At 48.2% G+C, this 21,087-nt stretch overlaps 1 protein-coding gene across 5 annotated transcripts in view; it reads right to left on the bottom strand.

The window, feature by feature from the left end:
- The window catches only part of BIRC6 (baculoviral IAP repeat containing 6), a 3,097,233-nt gene that overhangs the window by 2,722,130 nt on the left and 354,016 nt on the right, over window positions 1-21,087 (bottom strand). For all 5 annotated transcript variants that reach the window (XR_011268132.1, XM_069607902.1, XM_069607904.1 and 2 more), the window contains exon 14: window positions 2,496-2,624. Coding sequence is in view for 4 of the 5 variants with exons in the window: in XM_069607902.1 (XP_069464003.1) it covers window positions 2,496-2,624 (129 nt within the window). In the remaining variant the exon portion in view is untranslated. The remainder of the gene's footprint in view (window positions 1-2,495; window positions 2,625-21,087) is intronic.

Here is a 21,087-nt window from a genome sequence, read left to right as displayed (position 1 = left end):
ATCTTCGACTGTTTTTAGATCTGTATAAAACAGACCAAGAAAAGCAAAACCCTATGATATACTTTAAAAATGACAATGTTATTCAAGGCAGGTAAACTATTGGTAAGCTTTTACACTCATTCAGTGAAGCAATGAAAACAGTAACACCACATTACTTTTTAGAAAGGGGGAACACCATTCAAAGTTAGTAAAGCAACTTATACACCTTTTAGAGAGGCAAAATGCAACTCAATGGTAAGCATAAACTTAACACTTTGCAATGTCTTTCAAAGAGATACAGTTGCCCAACTAACTTCTTTAGCAAGTAAGTACTTCACACTTGTTATACTTTCAAGGCAGAAACCATTTCTTATCCAGTCCTTCCATAGACTATTGCATGAGTGGTGTGGGTGCCAGGAGTAGGCAGGTTGAGCTAGGGTTCAGTTGCAGAAAAGTCAAAGTTCTTTAGGAGATCGTCCTAAACAACTAAGTAGTCACTTTCAGAGTTAAAGTGTTCAGGACTTCACAGAAGGCTCCCTGTATGTTTTCCAGCATTAGGCCTGGGCAAGTAGTTCGGGTAAACTCCCAACCACATGAATCACCCCCTCACAGGATGAACACCAGACGTAAGGTAAGTATTACCCAAGCCCACACAGTACCTTAGGAGAAAAGATCTTCTGGGAGGATGCAGCAGCACAGGACCCTGGTCCTTGGATTCTTGGTCTGGAGATGAAAAAAAAAAAACTGGACATTGGATGGAAACTAGCAACAGCAGTCAGAGGAGGTTTCCACCAAAGGAGGCTTCACGGATTCTTGTGGCTCTGGATTTGGCGCCTTTTTACAGCAGCCAGATGAAGAATGAATATCGCACCAGTCTAATTCGCTTCACTCTCTCGGTTCAGCACTCGTGAGGGGATTTCAGTGATTCTAATTGTCTCTTGAGGTCCAAGAGGAGCACACCGAAGTGTTAGACTGATTCAGACTTCGGAAAACCATGCACCGCACTACGGTTCAAGGTCCCAGGGTATTGCTGGTTTGCAGCCCAGCAAGGTCACAGCACGTTTTGGGATGGCTCAAAATGCATGTCTAATTAAGACCAGCGTATCTCTGGGTAAGAAATGTAGTTTCCGGGGACCCCCAGGTCGATTGGAAGCAAGGGTTGCATCAGGCTCTGGGCATCAGGCTCTGGTTACACAGCAGGCTCTCCAGTCGCTGGAAATCGCTACAGGAATCTTTTCATCTTCTTCGGTTTCAGCTCCAGTGGCAGACTTGTCAGCAGGTTCAGAGTATTTATCAGGAACTACAGCACAACTACTGCAATCTCTCCTTGCAGTTTACAGAAAGGGGTGGTCTGGCTGTCCAATAAGGACAGCCAGCCACCCATTGAGACTTGGCCTTCCACCTTGCCTGAAAGAAACCAAGGGCTGCCGAGTTGGACTCCTACCTCGCTTCCTGCCTTCTCAGACAATCTTCAGCCTGGGCGTGGAATACAAAGGATGCCCACGGAAGACAAAACTTCCACTGTGGTCGTTCCCGCCTAGAAGGGCAGGAGAAGACTTCAAACTACAAGCAAACGAGAAATGGCAAAAAAAAGGGAACCCACCATTTTAGCAAAATGGTGTCCCTTCTGTGCATTACCGAAGCTGGTTAACAAGTAACAAGACTAAAACGTCACTAAGTTAAAACCACCGGCACCAGCCATTCCAATAAACTTACAATTTCAACAAAAATGCCACAGGTAAGCAAGCAAGTGGATACATTGTATCCCCCCCAGCACTCCACATAAGGCGGGGTGTGCTGACTCACTATATAAAATGTAAAGTGGAATGAAAATCCCTCTTTAGCCCTTGGAAACAGTAGTTCATGCAAGTACATTAAAGAGAAACTAAATGGGAAGCCCAAACGGGTAACCCTGCCTAAGACCAAAAGTTATAGGAAAATATAACTCCAACCATACACAATGGAGAGACATTAAAAGGTCACCCATAAAAAGAGTAAAAGACTAGAGAGGGTAAAAAAAAAAAAAAAAAAGATTCCCCTTTACCTAAGGACAAGGGAAAATCACCAAGTCCAAGCAAAACGTTCGGTGGTTGACACAGGTCAGCAAGATTGATCACAAATATGAAAATCTTACCCAACAGTACACAAAACTAGCATTGCGCTTTACATTCTCCGCTTGGAAGACTGAATAAACTTTTGCACAAGAACTTAATCATACTGTAGAAGTGTCGGCCTCCCACTTCTTGTACCAGGAAATTTGATTTACCTGTGCTAATAGCTGAATTGTGTATTTCCGTCAACACATACCTCTGGCAAAATAATACTTGGCGGTTTGACCAAACTAACCTAGGTAACATTTGGAAAGTTTGGCCAGCATTCTTACATTAGTGCAGTGATTAAGAGCCTTGAACACAATCCTCAGGACATGCACACCATGCTAACCTTTAAAAGATGAGCACTGCATAAAAGATTGCCTTCATATTCATAAGGGGAATTCCAAGTGACAACATACTCACACTGGATATCCTCCACATCCATGTTCTGCAGATCTTCAGTTAAATCAACAAAGGCAGGTTTTCCATTCATGTCTACTTCAGCAAATGCAGGTGATAAAGGAAAATGGATCTGCCGGTCTACAGGTGCCTCTGAGATGAATTAAAAGAAAAGAAAGTTACCCATAATAGTAACTAAGTAACATCAAGCCGATAGGCCCCTTTCCTCCATACTTCTGGGTGTTAAATGGAGATGTGACCAGAGCTTTTGTACAGCAAATGTCCCAATTCAAATTTAGGAACAGAGCCTGCCTACACATGCACAGGGAACAGCTTCCACACTGATTGCATTCAATACACGCCCACCAGTTCCATCTCCCGTGATAGTGAGACTAATAGATTAGGAGTATGGAGGACATGGGACTATTGACTAGTACTACCCAAGTAACTACAGTGAGTAATGTACTCCCACATCTTATTCCCCCTTTACTGCACACTTAAAAAATAACAAGTATGACTTCTGGTTAGGGAAAGTATTCTAGGCAAGGGTTCTGGAGGACAGCCTGTTCAGAATTAGCAACTGATTTAGCACTAGTGTCTATGCAGTAATGTGTGAGCAAGCAGACAGTAACAAATGTTCACACCTGCATACATTTTCCCAGAGAATAGGTTAATGAAAAGCCATAGCCTTTCCTTAGTATCAAGAGAATGAAGAACTTTCAGTGTGGGGAGAGGGTGGGAGGTAGTGGAGGGAGTTAGACCCCAGTCCTGCCAGTTGGTGATACGCAAATACGACTAATATTTTCCTATTTTCGAAAAACTTTTATTCCTATCCAGATAAGGGTTCAAGTGCACAGCAAGCAGAGTAGGATGTGTCTGTTTGGCATCAGACTGTAGAAGGGAAAAACACAGGGAGCACCACTTTCTTGTTTATATTTAAATACATCACCTTCTGGAGAAACGTAGGGAGAACCCCCTTTTTCCCCCCATGAAACATTGTTTACAGCTAAGAGAGCTTGAAGTCATGTATATGGCTGTCTGATGTCACTGCAACCAAGAACAAAATCTTCCAAGCCACAAGCTTGATACTGGCTGTTGCCTTGGGTTCAAATGGTTTACATGATAAAAGGAGACAAAGCTATGGGGTAACTGGCGATATTGGTACCTACAACATTGGTCACACAACAGCCCAAACAACGACTGCAGGAGCGTTACCTCGGTGGCAAAATACAGTCTGGTCAATGATATGCGTAATACCATCCAGTCTCAAAACATGCACTTGCCATTAGACCCAGTCTTGTTATTATCGACTCTTGCCTAATACAAACATTGTCTGCATTCTATATAGTTGCAGAGTTACTTATGTCTCACCAGTAGCTTGCAACTTGCATTTTTACCCACAATAGCCTGATTGCCAGGTGGCAGGGAGGGGTGCTGGCGGGTGCCTCACTACCACAAAACTATTGACAAGTTTAGTGCAAGTCACATAATCCCATCAGCACTGCATCAGAGGAATAAGCATCACAATGGGTAAGAGTTGCGCGGGGTACGGCATCACTGGAGTGCGATGTTTGGGAGACATGGTGGGGGTTATCCACGAAAAGGAATATAGTTGCTAAAACGATAACAGCTAATGTTAAAAACTGTACAAGGAAACATCTTTTCCTTTCAACATTTTTCACTTTTAGACCACTAGATTGCACTATGACTTTAGATTAACATTTACCGCCTCCCTTCAATGAACGTGGGGGTGAAGGAGAACTTTTCAAAAATAATAAGTTACAAAGCTTTTCGCATTCGGGCGATCAATGTAGGATGATATTGGAGGGACTGTTTTAAAGACAAAATAAATAGGACTTTATTCCTGGGAGTAATGTTTTATTAACACTTGGAGGTTCTTTAGCACTGATGTAAACACATGAAGCCAACTTTGGGTGCCACACTGGGAGAGGGTCTCTTCACAGGTAAAGCCTAGCCGGTACCTCAAAAATGCATTTTATGAGAGTTGCAGGTAGAAATGTTAAGGCAACAGAGCTTCTGAAATCCCTTAAAGCCACCAAAAAGATGCAGGATGTATCTTGAGCAATCCAAGAGTGAAATATTGTAAGTTATTAACCGTAGTGACTAACGTACTCTTAGTCCACTTTCCTCCATACTGCATGCATGGGTGTCCCTTCCTAGAGACGGGAGACAACCATTTTCACCAGAAAAACCCTTCACCTTTAAAATTTGGAGGCGCGTGGGGGTGCATCCCTGGGAAAATGCGCTGCCCCGACTGCACCCTGCAGCGCCACACCGCAGTCCCCATAAACAAGTCGACAATATATTTAACATTGCCTAATGACACCAGTATTATTAGGGGGGAGGTTGGTGGGACGTATGGAGGCAAGGGGACTATGGACTAAGTATGTTAGTACTCACTACAGTGAGTAACTTATAATTACTCTTACGTCCCGTGCCCTTTCCTCCATACGGTATGGGCGATTACAACTGAATGTGCCCCAGGGTGGAGAGGAGACCCTCCTTAAGCAAATAGGTTCCTGAGAACCACCTGTCCGAAATCGCATCAGATCTAGAGCCGGCATCCAAACAGTAATGCTTGCAGAAAGCCGAGGGAGAGGCCCAACTGGCCACCCTGCTTATGACTTGCCAAGGGACCTGGCGCTGGAATGCGATGGACGTTGCCTTGGCCCTGACTGCGTGGGCTTGCATGTTGGCCAGGAGCGGCTTGTGCTGGCCCTTGTACGCTTCCTTGATGGCAGAGAACATCCAGCGGGATATGGAGGCCTGATAGCCTGGCCTCGAGCCTCCGAAAGTGAGAGCGTCTGACTTGCGGAAGCCCTTGGTCCTGTCCAAGTAGAATTTTAGGGCACGCTCGACATCCAGGCAGTGCAGCACTCTGTGCTTCATCCTTGGGATCGGGAAAGAACGTAAAGAGGACTATTTCTTCGTTCAAGTGAAATGCAGATGGAACCTTGGGCAGAAATGCTGGGTGCGTTCGCATGACTACCTTGTCCTTGTGAAAGGTGGTATATGGTTCAGAGGCGACCAATACCTGGATCTCGCGGACTCTGCGAGCCGAGGTAAAATGACTAGTAAGGCCGTCTTGATGGTGACCAGCCTGATGTCCACGGATACCATTGGCTCGAATGGTTTGTGCACAAGGGCGCCCAAGACTATGTTAAGGTCCCACACCTGGTGCGGTCTCTTGACGGGCAGGTAGAGCCTAGCGAGACCAGTCCAATGTTTGACTATAGGGTTGGAGTAGGAAAAGATGCCCTCCTCCGAGTTCCTACAAGTCCCAATGGCTGCAAGCTATGTGCAGCAGGTGTCCACCTGTACGCCGGAATGAGCGAGGTGCGCCGAAAAGGAGAGCATGTCGTCCAACTTGCAGGCCAAGGGGTCAATTCCCCTGGAGTCTGCCCAGTGGCAGAATCGGGTCCATTTGCTTCTGTGCTGGGCCCTAGAGGCCTTGCTCCTGGCGCCCTGTATGATCTCCAGATTGGCCTGTGAAAGGCTAAGGTGCTGCAGCATTACCTGCTCAGGTACCACGCCGTGAGGGCTAGCTTTGTTGGTGCGGGGTGGATGATCCTGCCCCTCTGCTGTGCCCGAAGATGTGCTGGGCCCGTCGGAAGGTGTATCGGGGGAACATCCGAGAGGCTGAGAAGCTCTGAAAACCATGGCCTGGCCGGCCACCGTGGAGCTATTAGAATGATGCAGAGACGGTGAGACTTCTTGATATTGCAAATTACCCTCTGGATCAGGGGAGTAGGCGGAAGGGTGTAGGCTTTCATGCTGGTCCACTGGAGGTGAAATGCGTCACCTAGAGAGCTGGGGACCTGGCCCTGCCAGGATGTGAACTGGGGCACTTCTTATTGTGCCAGGTGGCAAAGAGATCCACTTGGGGATGACCCCACGTGTTGATCTCCTGAATAACAAGGTTGTTTAGCTGCCTCCCTGCTTGTTGACGTAGTACATGATGGTCGAGTTGTCTGTCTGGATGAGGACAACGTTTCCTTTGAGAAGTGGTAGGAATGCTCTGAGCGCTAGCCAGATGGTGTTCAGCTCCAGCCAATTGATGTGGTATTCCTGCTCCCGTCGAGTCTGGGTGCTGTGGACCGAGATATCGTCCAGGGTGGCTCCCCAGCCCTCGAGCAAGGTGTCTTTGGTGATGGTGGCCTGCGGAGAGGACGGCTGAAAGGGCTTGCCCGTCCATAGGTTGCCGTCCATGGACCACAAAGTTAAGTCCGGGTGGAGAGATGGAGGAATGTTGATCATCTCGGATTGCGAACCCCGCTCCTGATTCCATGAAGCTGTAAAGTGCAGCTGAATCCTTCTCATCCTTAGTCTTGTGTGCGGCTTGGCCAACAGGACCGCCGACTGTAGAACCAGGAGATGTTGGTACCACCATGTTGAGGTCCCCTCTCTGCTGCAGAAGTGGGCGGTGGCCCTTTTGATGGCCGAGATTTTGTCTTCCGACGGGAAAACCCCCATGGAGCAAGTTTCCCAAATGAGTCCCAGTAATGTCAGAGTCTGCATAGGGAGCAGCTGTGACTTGAGGTTGAGCAAGAAGCCCAGGTCGTGCAGTGTATTCATAAGGGCATGGGAAGAGTGGTGAACTGCTTCCAGAGATGTAGCCCTGACGAGCCAGTCATCAAGGTATGGGTAGATGGAGGTCCTGCGCTCTGAGGAGGGCCGCCACAGCGTTCATGAGTCTGGTAAAGAGCGCGGGGGCAGAGTTGAGGCCGAAGGGAAGCACTTTGCATTGGAAATGGTAGCCCATGATCCTGAACCGTAGGAAAGAACGATGGGGCTGCCAAATAGGGACATGTAGGTACGCGTCCTTCAGGTCCAGGGAGCACATCCAGTCTCCCTTGTCCAATGTCTCAGCTATAAAATCTGGCGTAACCATCTTGAATTTTTATAGAGGTAGGGCGAGGTTGAGGGTGGAAAGGTCCAGCACAACTCAGGCCCACCTGGTTCTTTTTCTGAATGGCAAAAATCCTGGAGTAGAAGCCCAAGCCTCGCGGGGAGGCTGGGACTTCCTCCACTGCCTGGCTCTCTACGAGTGACCGGATCTCTGCCAAAAGACTTGCTGTCCCAATCTGTGGGAGTGGAAGAGGCTGGGATGGGTAGGCGGTACCCCGTGGATACTACAGAGGATCCAGGGGTCTGCGAAATTCTGGCACCAGAAGTGTGCATGGAGAGCAAGCCTGCTGCTCCCCCCCCCCCCCCGCTACCCCGTCCACTGCCACCCCCCGTCCCCCCCTTCCACTGGAGACACATGGACCCGGAGGGGCGTGTCATGCCTTCTTTCCTGCAGAGGCTGTTGCGGAGGAGGGGGACTGGAAAAAGCCCTTACTTCCACCCCTCCCCCTTTTTATTGCTTGCGCCAATGTTGGGTCGGCGAGCAGTCCGGCTGCCTGGAACTCTGCTCTTGGAAGCCGCGGAACCCTCTGTATGTACGCCCCTTGTCCGAGCGCTGCTGTGCCTGGGTGTACGTTTTGAGTGTGGTACGATGGATAAAGACTTTGCTGTTTGTGAGCCGTTTTTCTTTTCATTCAGCTCCTCGTCCGTAGCGGACTGGAAGAGGTCATCGCCCTCGAACGGCAGGTCCAAGATGCATTCCTGGACATCCGGGTTGAATTTTGTAGCACAGAGCGAGGATGTTCTTCTCATGCCCGTGGCAATGCAGATGGCCCGGCCAGAGGTGTCAATGTGGGCCACGGTGGACTCCATAATGTCTTGTGCCACCATCTTGGCCTCTGCCAATCCCGCCTTAAATCGTGATTGGCTCTGTGCCGGAAGCTCTGGGAGGAAATCCGCAATTTCCCAAGAAAGCCTCTGGTTATCGGCTGCCAGCATGGCTTCCGCGTTGGCTTAACGAAGATGCAGGGACGTGTTGGTATACAGCTTTTTCTCGTAAGCCTCCAAGATATTCTCCTCCTTGCCTAGCAGCGCCGCGGATGAGGAAGCCGAAGACGACTGAGGCTTGGAGTATAGCAATGCCGCAGCGATCACCCATGAGTGCTGCTGAGGGGGGGCCGACAGCAAGAGTGCATCTCCCTCCATCTGCCTGTACTTGGCGTCCAGGCGTCGATTGACCCGCTGGACCAAGTGGTGCGTGAGCAGCCCTTTTTGGCCAAAGTGACGACGCACTTCTGCATCGGGATCCAAGTTCTCGCTGCAGGACTGAGCGTGAGGACTTCGGCGAGGACCCACTGTGATAGTTGCTCGACCTTGGGTTGAGGAAGGCCCAAGTACTCTGGAAGGCCCTGCAAAACATTCATGGAAGGCCTTGGCCGACGGTGTGTCGGGGTCCTCTTCCTCATCCGTTTCCACCTCAGGATCTGGTTGGTCCAGCACCGGTGGAGGGGTGCTGGGAGCCGAAGGCTGAGGTGTGGAGACCGGAGGCTGCAGCAGAGGCTGGTACGGAACCACCTGCACAATCAGTTGGGGGGCCAGAGCGGGCGGCAGAGGGTGCACAGGGGCGGCTTTACTGGGGCCTGCGGCGCAAGAGCCAATGGCAGAAGCAAGTACATTGAGTCCCTGAGGATGACCCCCATCCAAGGAGATTTCATGAGCCGAGGAACCTTTAAAAAAATCTGTCCTCACAGACTGGAGGCGTGGTAGGTGATAGACCGGTTAGCAGGTGGCTGCTGGAGCCGTTGCGTGCCCTGCCCATACAGACGCAGCGGGAACCTGCCTTGCGCAAATGCAGGATAGGCTGTAGGCCAAATACCTGGTGGACACCAGTCTCACCTTGACACTCCTTCCTCCACCTGCTCCCTTCCTTGGTGCGGTATTGAGCGGGTGTCCGTAATGTGTGGCACAGCACCCAACTTGTCGAGCTGCCTTCCAAGTACCTGTGTCGTGTTGCCTGGCTCACTGGGCCCAGCCTCGTCCAAGTGTCTTGAGTGCGGATCATGAAGCCTACCCTGCTCTTCAGGCCGAGACCTGGTAGGAGTTACGCCCTCGGCGGATCAGCCGGTATTAATGCATATAGGCGCCGCCTCAGACATGTTGCCGGTACTAGGGCGTGGCCCCTCGGGTGAAGACCCGGTAAAAGAACCTTCCGGTCCTTAAGCACTGTCATTGGGAGTATCCACTGGCCCCTCAGCCTGCCAGCCGGTAGCGGACTTTGCCTCTGTACTCATGCTGGTATGAGAACGCAAGTCCTAGGAAAGGAGTCTCCTTGTGGGGTGCGCTGGAAAAGAGTGGCACTAAATTGGGCCTGGATCGATGATTGACAAAGTCCTTCAGCTCCTTTGGAGGCGATCTCTGGAAGAGCTCCCTCCACCTGGCTAGTCTGTTCTTCAGAGACCTTGAGGAAGGCGCGTTGCACGAGGTACAAGCTTGCCAGAAGTGGTCTGGGCCAAGGCAACATAGGCAGAGGGTGTGGTGGTCGGAAGTTGGAAAGAGCACCTTTGCAGGTTAACACCTGCTGAACCCTGTAGAAGTCGAGATGCACAGTGGAGGAGCGTGCCGATGGAGGACCGAGTACCTGAATGATAAAAACCCAAAGACAGAAGAGAAGAAGTATACATGCGTTGAATTACATGGCCGATGCCCAACCCAGGAGTGCTGGTGAATTTGGCCTGTTCCCGTGAATGCAGAAAAAGGGACTGAGGTGTGGCGCCGGAGGGCAGAGTCAGGGCATTGCATGCTCCCAGGGCTGCACCCCGGCACGCCTCCAAATTTAAAGGGGGAAGAAGGTTTTTTTCTGGTGAAAAAGGTTCTGTCTCCTCTCCCTAGAAGGGGACACCCATGCATGCAGTATGGAGTAAAGGGGACGGGATGCAAGAGAATAAGGAAAGAACCTGGTCCAACACCCCATCTAAGGGCTATGGACGAATTCAGAGACAATTTCCACTGTATTGGCTCTGGAACTCTCGGCAGCCTGCATGATCTGCATGCAGAAAGAGGTGAAAAAGCATTAGTTGCTCTGGAACCAGGCGGCGGAGTTGATCATTTGAGGGGATGGGGAAAGAATGTTCCCATCCTGCTGGGGCAGAAGCTTTGGAAACTGTTAGGCATGATTGTATGTAGTTACCCTGTGGGAGACTAAACCAGCCTTGTCCTCTTGGCAATAGGTAACCAAACCTTTGATGTAGGCCTGTACTACGCAAGTTGGTAGAGTGACTGAGCAGCCAGGCTCATCTCAAGAGGGGTCAATGTGAGCTGTAGAGATGTTTTATCACACAAAAACAGGCATAGGAGAAAATATCGAAGGAAGTTAATACTCACTTATAGCTCTCATAAGACACACTTTGACTGTTCCTAGTGGGAAGAACACCCCGGCGGTCAAAGCTCTCCATAGTAGGTCGGTGGTGCACCGCCTATCTAATAGGGATAGCGAGAAGACTTTCCCTCATCAACATACACATGTTACAATTACATTTACTAAAACACCAGAACAAGTAAGGATTGATACTGTAAACATGATATCTTGCCTCTACTGTGCGTTGTGAAAGGCTACCTCTATCTGGATTTTCAATACTTTTAAACACTTAGTGGAAACCTCTCTCACATCAGACCTTGTTTTGGAGTATTAAAACAAAGAAACCAATCAAATAAAAGAAGCTCGTGGCAGTAGTAAGAAGTCTAGGACAGTAAATTGATCAGACATGTTCAGCCTGTATTATATGAACATCATCATGATCATGAGAAAACTCATGATCCGATGGTCGACCGGTTTTGATGACCAAACCAACTAGGGTAATCTTCAGGACCTGATTATTTCTGTAATGGGCTTCCCTCCATCAGTGGTCCGCAGATGCAGACAGGCTGTACCTTCCGTCCCCTAGAGGGAGACAAGGTGAAAAGCTGGGGTTTACTCCCAGCTGCTTGTCACTCACTGTGTGGCATTCGTACTGTGTAGTCGTGCAGTTATTTTTCAAGACCTTGTTGGTAGTGTCCAATTATTAGGATGTGCTGGATGCCCTACGGCAGACACCAAAGTGAGGGGAGGGAAAACAAGGGGGCGTGGAAACCAAAGAAATGGGGGAGCGAGAACCAGTGGTTTCCATAACCAGTATCCCGAAAAAACACCTGGTAGGGTGGGGCACCTGTAGGGGTTCTATTGGGCCATGAAGGATGAGCATATCAATGAAGATGGATCACTGATTTTAAAGCAGATAAACTTTGTCTGCTTACCTGTGACGAGACGTGAAGGTTCACAGACGATAGCTTCTGTAACCATGGGTCTAACGTGTAACTGTTCGGTTGGTGTCCCTCGTTCTCTGGGGAAAACAAATATAATGTCAGCTCTCTCCTGTCTTAATACCGTTCCTGTTGGAAGCGGCGCGCATGTAGTCCGCTTACCTATACGGGGTACGGTTGCAAATCTCACTCCGCCACTTTCGTGTGCTCGCGTCTCAATGTATGGCCGGCTAACTGAGTTAGTAACCCGGTTCCGTGTGCATCACGAAGGGGGCGTGGTTAAGTCTACTGCTATGTAGATGTTATGACATACAGGCTGCCATCTTTGAAATATGCTCACCTAATGATATTGGATTTGTAAAGTCCCACATCTAGATCATGGAACTTCTGAAGCATATAAAACATTGTAGTATTTCCTATTATGACTTGGATGACGTAGCCCTGCTAAGGATTCCCGATGAATAACATTTGAACGGCAGTGTTAAACGCACCTATGTCTCAGGGTGTTCATGACCATATTCAGTCAATCAAGTGGCACAAGTAAGGTGTATAGATTGGTGGTTGTGCTCCAATCTTTTTGCGCGTATGCACCAGTATACTTATTGCGTGCATGAGCTCTTAATGGGATGTCAGCGATACATAATACACAGCTGCCGCGGTGCAGTCGTTACCTGACTGGGCCTTTGCTAGGAGCCCTGCGTGTGACTTCTCGTAGTGCTCCCAATGCCTAAATCCTTTGGTAATGCCTGAGCTCTTAGTAGAAGCCTTACTTATTTCTTCTTGTGGGGGTCAGAATATTACAGTGCTATGATAATACTGCCAACTTGTGCCACTGAATTTCTTCATTCAGGCCCCTGTTGTGTTTATCAAGCCCGAAAATCCAGTTCTGTTCTCTCCTGAGTAATAGGTTGTGGAAATTACCACCCCTTCTCGGTTGGTGAATTTTTTTCTCTGACTGTCCAGTGGAACGCACCTGGACTATGTCGTCCTGTTATAAAGTGAGCTACTAATGGAGCGGTCATTCTCTTGGTCCTTAGGCAGGATTTATGTTCCGTCATCCGTTTTCTCACTGCCCTGGTTGTCATTCCAAAGTATTTCAAATTACAGGGACAAGTGATGAGATTAATAACTCCTGAGCTATTACAATTCGTAATGGTCCTCTGTATACATGGAGTCTTCCACCCAATGTTTTTCTGTATTTGTACATGAGCCATTGCCCACAGAGCGCATCATGTCCTGTCGTGGACTCGCTTGTCCAAAGGGTAGTTTGGGCGTAACTAGCTTGACTCTGGTCAGGTAATATTTTGACCACTTTGACCCTCAGATTGTAACTCCGTTTTAGGGCGAAGGAGGGCTCAATAACAGGATGATCGCCTGTATTCCGGATTGGCCAAAGTCTCTTAATCTCCTTTTTGATTTTATTGACCAGTGGAGAGAAGCTGAAAACTGCCGTTATGTTTTCTCTTGTTGGAGCTTTTTGGTGATGCTATAATGTAATCTCTCTGGATATTGCGCGCCTGTTCATTTGTGGTATTGACTATACGTTTAGGATAGCTGCGGTTCCTCAAGTGTGTTTTCAGGGTCTTTGCTTGCGGCAAATAATCTTCAGTCTTGGTACAGAGGCATAGGTATCTCAAACACTGACCAAAAGGCAAGTTATCTCTCAGGGTTCGGGGGTGGTTGCTGGAATAGGCAAACAGTGAATTCCTGTGTGTGCGTTATTTTTATATACTTTGGCACACAGTCGTCCATCATGCGTACTGATCTGAAGAAAGTGTATACTCTGTCCGGATATAATGTGAATTTCAAATGAGGGTTGCGCTCATTGATCCATTTGTGGAATGTTCTTAATTCCTGTATAGTGCCATGGAAGATCATGAAGACGTCATTGATACATATTCAACAGATCCTAAGCTGATGTAAAAAAGGATTGCTGTTATGGTATATGTGGTTCTGTTTGATGGAATCCACATACAGATTGGCCAAACTGGGGGCAAATATCACCCCATGGCTGTCCCCGATATTGGTTGGTAAAAAAATGTATTATAGGAAAAAGTTCCTGGTAAGAGCTATTTCGGCAAGTTGGGTGATAAAGCCTTGGGATGTGCTGTATAAATCTATGCCAAATTCTGGTATGTTTTTTACCATGGATAGGGTAAGCCTGATGTGGGATTTTGGTGTAGAGGACTCTATCCACGGTAACTAACCATTATGTTTCCTTGTCAAAATCCAATATATCTAACACAAGCATCGCGGTTGAGTCCTTGACATAGGCTTTCTTTTGGGTATTTCGTCGTTTATGAAAAAGTCAACAAATTGGGACAGAGGTTTGAGTATTGAGTTGATACCAGATACAATCTGGCATCCTGGTGGAGGGATAAAGCCCTTATGGATCTTAGGCATGGTGTAGAAAGCTGACAGGCGTGGATGTGTCGGCGTGAGAAACTCTGCCTCTGGAGCCTATATAGCCTTCAGCTTCTGTCATGATGCCTACCTCCAAGGAGCCAGGTCCGACCCAGCAACCCCAGAGGCAGGCATCATTCTCTCCCCCCCCCCCCCCAAGGAAGTGCCAGCGGGCCCAAGCTGGGGCCCTTTGGACACAGTCCTGGCGCCTTAGGCGCCAGGCTCATGTTAGACCCCTGTCCTGGCGCCTTAGGCGCCAGGCTCATAAAGCTAGACATGTGTTCAAGTGTTTTAATGTGCACTTACCTGATGCAGACCATGCTGCTACATCCAGGCCCTCTTGAGGCCTGAATGGAACTACTTTACCTGTGGGACTACTTTCCACCTGGGTGTGGTCAGGGAAGGATACATACCTGATCGGTGGAAGGATACATATCTGGAACTTCTTCCAAAGCTATTTAAAACACGCCCGATCAGCAACTCACGCTTCGCGTTGTTCTGCTCCTCGCAGCTGGACGCTCACCGTGTCAGCTCCTGCATCTGGACTTCAGCCACGCCTGTCAGCATCCTGGGTCGCCTGCAAGGGGAGATAAGAGAGAATAGTAGAGAAAGAAGACCTTACCTGCTAAAGCTGCATCACGGAGACATCACACCGATGATCCTGAAAGGGAAGACATCATTTTAAAAGCATTTCGCTTCGATCGCTGCAGCGCTGCATTTCACTCACCTTTCCTGGGCGCCTCCATCTTCAGCAGCGATCATCCGGATCCGCACCCACTTCCCTGAGCCTCGAGAGAAAAAGACAAGAAAACAAGGTGAGAGAAGGAAGGGAATAGGAAAGGCTCAGTTTCCTTCTAAGACTTACTTGTTGGGTCATTCCCATTTCATTTCGGGTCCTGCCGCTTCCTGGCATTCCGGACCCCGGCCCCTATGGGGAAAAAAGACAAAGACATTGAATGAGCGAATGCAAAGACATTACCTGAACGCTCATCCAGAACTTCCCTGTCATTTACTGGAACTGCACGTTTCACTTCGGGTCGGCGCCATATCTCCGGCATTCCGAACCCCGGCCCCTAAGGGGAAAAAGACATAAGCATTAGCGCTTGCTGCAAAAAGACAATGAACATTATTATTAAGCTTGAACTTTTGAACTTGCAACAGAACTCTTACAACGCCTCACCTGAATAGTCAAGCTTATTTTGAACTCCCATCAAACCTCAATCCAGTGAAGTAACTGGGTTTCAACGCGCCCCTGCATCAGAAGCAGGATGGAGAACTCATCCTTCCAGACCCTAAGGTGAGACTTCACGGGGAATCGTGGAAGGGTATCATGGAGGGTTGGAAGGGAGTGGGAGGCTTGAGCATTATTCTGTCAGTAGGTAATACTCCCTTTTCACGCACAGGGGAATATTCCTGCGAGCCTGGAAAGCCAGAGTAGAGGGGCCCTTCCTGTCCATCTTCAGAGTCCTGCGCTTCACCATTGAAGAAGCATCAGCACTCGAAGCCAGACCTGCGCCTCCGTGGGAATCAGGTGAGCGTGACAGCTTCTTCCACAAAAGTGTTTATAATGGTCCTTAGATTACTAGTGGGTTCTCCGGGGAGAATCCGGTAGCTAGTTTTATCTTGTAACAATACATTGACCATGTTGTAGTAGTGAGCATCCATTATCACCGTTGTCCCTCCTTTATCCGCTGGCTTAATGGTGATGGTTTCATTCTTAGCCAGATCTGTCAATGCTGCAAGTTGTGTCATGGAACAGTTAGTGTACAAATGGTATATTCTTCACAAACTCAGCAATTTTCTTAAGAAGAGCTGTGGAGAGTCACAAAGAGGAGACTAACTGCGCCCATTTCCATTGGAGAATCACATTGTGGACCAATGGCTCAGCAGGGGGCAAAAACACAAGACGGGAGGGGCAAGGAGGAAGCCCACCTATGAGACGGAGGGGTGTGGGGGGGGGACTAAAATGCAAGAAGGAAGTGGAGGGTACAGGAGGGGACACCAAGTTCAATTGCATACCACAATATGAGCGGGCTCAACACCCCTCTCAAAAAGGAAAAAACACAAAAAGGTATGCGAAGACAACTGGGCCGGAAGTGCTGGCCTTACAGGAAACCCATATCCTGAAGCTCGACCAAGGGCGCCTGAAACTAAGAGGCTTTACACAGGTATTCATCGCATCAGGCCCCACTAAAGCAGGGGGGTGGCACTGGCATTTAAGAATAGCCTGGATTTTAGAGCAAGGGAAATCATCAGGGATGCGGGGGTGGTTGGGGTGAGACTTTGTCAAGGGCGATCTTGAGGTCGAGGACTACACAATAGTCTCAGCATATGCACCGGACAGGAACAGTTTCTAGGGGATCTTCTCCGGAAGAGCAAGGAAGCAGCCAAGGGTTACATTATCCTAATAGGGGATCTTAATCTGGCTTGGGACAGGAGGGTGGACAGAACAAACAGAGGGTCGAGTGGGCAGTGGCCTCCCAGCAGATGCGAGATAAGGAGAAAAGGAGGTGCACACCTTCCGATTGGGAGTACATGGCACCCAATCCCACATTGATTATATCTGGGTCTCAGCCCGCATGGTGGGCAGAATAGAGGAAGTAGAAGTGTGCCCGTTGGGAATAGCGGACCAAAGGGTGGCAACAATGAAGGTGAACGTCAAACCGCAAGGCAGGGATAAGGAAATGGAAGCTCCAGCAGAAGATACTTTGAGATAAAGTGAGACAGGGGGATATAGGAAATCAGATTAGTAACTTTCGAGGAGAATAAGAGTGCGGAAACGAGCGCCAACACATGGTGGGATGCCTTCAAGGTCACGATAAGAGGGAAATTCATAGCACACAAGGCACAAAGGGAGAAACAGACCAGGGTACTGGAAGAACAACTCGTGAGGAAGGTGGAGGAAGCACGCTAAAAAGTAGCCGACTCCCCAATGAGAAATGTGCTGAGTACAGGAGGGCGGTGGGACAACTGGGGCTATTGAGGACCAAAAAGGCGGAAAGCGCTATGCTATTTATGAGGCAGAAATACTACGCCAAAGCAAACAAGGCGGATACCCTACTGGCTAGACTCCTGAGGGAAACCCAGGGTCAAAATACCATAGTGGCGGTAATGGACGAAGGGGGGCAGACTCACCAGAACCAAGGAGATACAGGAGCAGCTCGCCCGATATTACAAGCTACTATACAAATCACAGAACCCACCAACACAGAGGCAGACTTCTTAGGGACTATACGATTACCCACTATTCCCATAGAGGAACAAGAGCGCCTGGGACAGGAAATAAAGGCAGAATAAGTGCACAGGACAATTGTGGGACTGACCCGGAATAAAGCTCTGGGCCCATAAGGCTACACAGCCGCATTTTACAAGACCTATGCTAATTATATTAAAACACCCATCTATTGCAGCTGTTCAATACATTTAAACCAGGGTCCATTAGTGCAACAATGGAAGAAGCCTAAATCACTCATCCCCGAAACCGAAAAAAGACCCCTTAGAATGTTCCTCCTATAGGCCTATCGCGCTTATTAATGTATACACGAAAATTTACACGAAGATCCTGGCAAAAAGATTAGAAACACTGCTTCCCACGCTAGTACTAGGCAGACAAATGGCAGACAATATAAGAAGAGTAGCACACTTGTTGGATAAAGCCCAAAAGAAGTCCACTCCAGCAGTCTTATCAGCTCTAGACGCAGAGAAAGCGTTTCATCGGTGGAGTGGACGTTTCTATTAAAAGTAATGGAGAAAATGGGCCGGAGGGGGGGTTCCTTAAAATCGTACAAGTAAACTACAGAAGCTTTAAGGGGCGCCCGTTAAGAAAAGTTTGTATGCAGTACCCTCTGGGAACACTACAAAAATTGACTACAGGTATAGGGAACCCAAACTTTGGTATAAGCTTGTACTACACCGTTTTGGTAGCATATTGAGCAGCCAGGCATGTATCAAGAGGAGTCAATATGAGCTGTAGTGGAGTTAGACCGAGATTTACAGTTAGAAGTATTCAAATAAACTTACACTGAAGGTTTCGTGACTAAACAAATATTAATTTATCAGTCAGGTAGAATAAGCTTTTTTCAGAAGGGAGCAATATAATAGTAACACTCAAATACACTTCATGAAATACACACTGAATATCTCTAAATCAGTTGATATCCTTTTGGGATGGCCCACAGACACTACCTACACCCTCAGGTGACTTCAACTGCTAGGGTACTGAGGACATTAATATATCACTGTTGCATTTAGAATCATATTGTAATAAGTCAAAAGGAAAATATTTAGAACATACAAGAGACCACAAATATCCTTATGCAGGCAAATACTTTTGGATCCCCCAGAAAGAGTCATTCAGTACAATAGGCTAAGCCAAAATCAATGGGCAAAAGTCTTATATAGGATGCATTACTTGTGTTAGGTAAGAAGAAAAATCTTTGTACAATGTCTTCAAAGAAGAATCAAATGTAGGGCTACAAGCTGATTAGACTTGTGACTAGTAGAAGCTTCAAGCAACCCTACGGTAAAAGGCAAGTTCACTCAGACTTTTTACAGTACCTTTAAAATGAAGAAAAGATGCAGCAGTTGACTCCTGTTCCAGTGCAGCTCTGCAGATCTCACTGTTCCTGGTTCTCAGTCGTGGGGACAAGAGGGAGGACGTCGGGGTACTCCTGTACTTTGACGGTCAAAACTTGGAACCAGTAAACTTCCCTTTCAGGGGCTGTTCAATGTTGCAGCTACTTGCGTCTACCGGAAATAGCAACACTGCGGTTCCTGACTGTCGAGATGGACTTTCCTGGGTTCTGTGGTCCCGCACTCTGTTGAGGGGTCTCAGGCTCAGTCAGTCCTGCTTCCTGGGAGACCGGTGGATCTTCCTGGAGCTCTTGGCCAACTTAAAAGCAATGCACACAATCTGGTGTTCCTCTCCCTGGCTATACGGTTTCCAGCAGCAACTGTGGAAATTCAACCAGCTCCGAGATGGCTGTCCAGGTGGCTTACTTTGGAGTTGATCGGTCCCACCAGTCCCACCAACTCAAAGGGAGAAGTCGTCCTTGCAGGGGCCTCTCTGTCGATACGAATTTGGAGCTTCAGCACAGCAGCAGGGCTTCAAAGTGCAAACCAACAGTCCAGGAGTTTGAGCAGGTCGCTCTGGAATGGGCCACATATGCCATGAACAATAACTTCGAGAAATTTGCGCTGGAGTTGGGGTGGTGGGGGGGGGGGGGACGCTGGCCTTTCTGAAAGGAGACTTTGAGCGCAATGGTGTCCCCAAAGACTAAAACTATTGGACTTGTACTAGCGATCACGGAAGGGCTCAAACAAAGAAAGAACGTGACGTCCAATCTGTCGAGGGGGAGGGGAGGGCAAGAGGGAGGAAGGGGGGGGAATGTTTAACCTGTTGTAAACCAACGAAGAGGAGTTTAAAAAAGAAAAAGCAGGATATGTCCAAGCCACTACCCTTAGCAAGCATAGTCAAGTGAAGGCTCTAGAAATTGCCAAAACTGCAAGAAAACCCCTTCAGTATGTTGACGGACCCATCACGTCCAAGTTCAGGAACTGAAAAGCAAGACAGTTCTGGGCAGACACTAAACCCACTTAAAGGGGCATGACACCAAGCCAACCAAGGGGCTGGGGCAGAAGGTCAGAGGTTTGTTTGTTTATTTGTATTGCGCACCAGACCCGGGGGTATTCGGGCGCGAAGGCAGAAAGAGGGTTGTTCAACTTAGGTTACATGTTGCAAACAAACAGGGAATACAGCTGCGGTTACAGTGCTGTAGAGGATCCTATAAATATGTTCAATAGGCTTACAAGAATACAGAATTGACAGATTAATAGAACAGAGTACGTATACAGAATATGCATGAGATCCCAAATGGCAGTAGCGCAAGGTTAAGCAATGTTTGAATTTTAGAGGTGATGTATTTATTGCTGCCTATGTAGAGGGCGTTGCAATAATCTAGTTTCGACAGGATAAGTGCTCTTGCTAGAGTGACAGTTGTTAGGCGAAAGGAAGGGCTTGGCTGCTCTAATTAGCTTGCAGGTATAGGAGGTGGTTGAGGCCATCAAATTCACCTGTTTATCAAAGGTAAGCGTAGAGTCTATGTAAAAACCGAGGGTTTTGACTACTTTGGCTACAGTGATGGTGTTATCAATTATGAAGGAGTCATAGTTGGTGCCTAGTTTTTTGATGTTGGAGGAGGTGCCTAGAATGAGGAGTTCAGTTTTGTCATCATTCAGGCATAGACCGTGAGCGGCCATCCATGCCTGGATGAGGTAGACTGTTCACAAAGGCCAAATCCTTGTCATAATCTCCCGTCAGCGGGATGAGGATCTGTGTATCGTCTGCATAGTTGCTGTAGGTGATACCAAGACCGTCTAGATCGAAAAGGGGCTTCGTGAAGATATTGTAGAGGGTGGGTGATACGCAGGATCCTTTTGGCACTCGGCAAGTAATGGGTGCGGGGTCCGCAGCAGCTAGGGGAGAGAAGACTCGCATTGTCCTATTGTCTAGGAAAGACTGGATCCATGCGACTGCTTCTTGGGAGAAACAAGCTGCCGTGACCAGATGATTGCATAGTATTGCATGGTCTACCAGATGGAACGCGGCAGAGAGGGCAAGGAGTAGTAGGAGTGAGGTTGTGCTATTGTCTCTTAGTAAGTCTATTTGTGCCTGAAGGTCTAGGAGTGCAGTCTCGGTGCGGCGCTGTGGTCTGAAACCGGACTGTCGGACTCCTAGGAGGTGGTTTAATTCCAGGTGGTGTTGAATTTGTTGGTAGGCCACTTTGTCTAGAATTTTCAAAAGGAACGGCGGTAATCGGGCAGTAATTAGTTGGAGGGGTCCAGAGTTTGCTTTTTGAGGAGGGGGAGGAGCCAGGAATGTTTCAGGTTGCTTGATATGGTGCCTGATGTGAAAGAGTTGTTTATAAGTTTAGTTATGAAAGGTGAGAGTTCGACGGCGGCATCTTTTATGATTTGGGCTGGACATTGGTCACCCTGGCAGTTAGAGGGTTTAAGGGTGAGGATGACTGACTTCTTTGGTGGAGAAGTTGCG

The sequence above is a fragment of the Ambystoma mexicanum genome, chromosome 4q, assembly GCF_040938575.1.
Source record: "Ambystoma mexicanum isolate Mex_15411 chromosome 4q, UKY_AmexF1_1, whole genome shotgun sequence".
NCBI lineage: Eukaryota > Metazoa > Chordata > Amphibia > Caudata > Ambystomatidae > Ambystoma > Ambystoma mexicanum.
The sequence above is the reverse complement of the archived record's forward strand: the minus strand, read 5'-3'. Positions and strand labels throughout refer to the sequence as shown.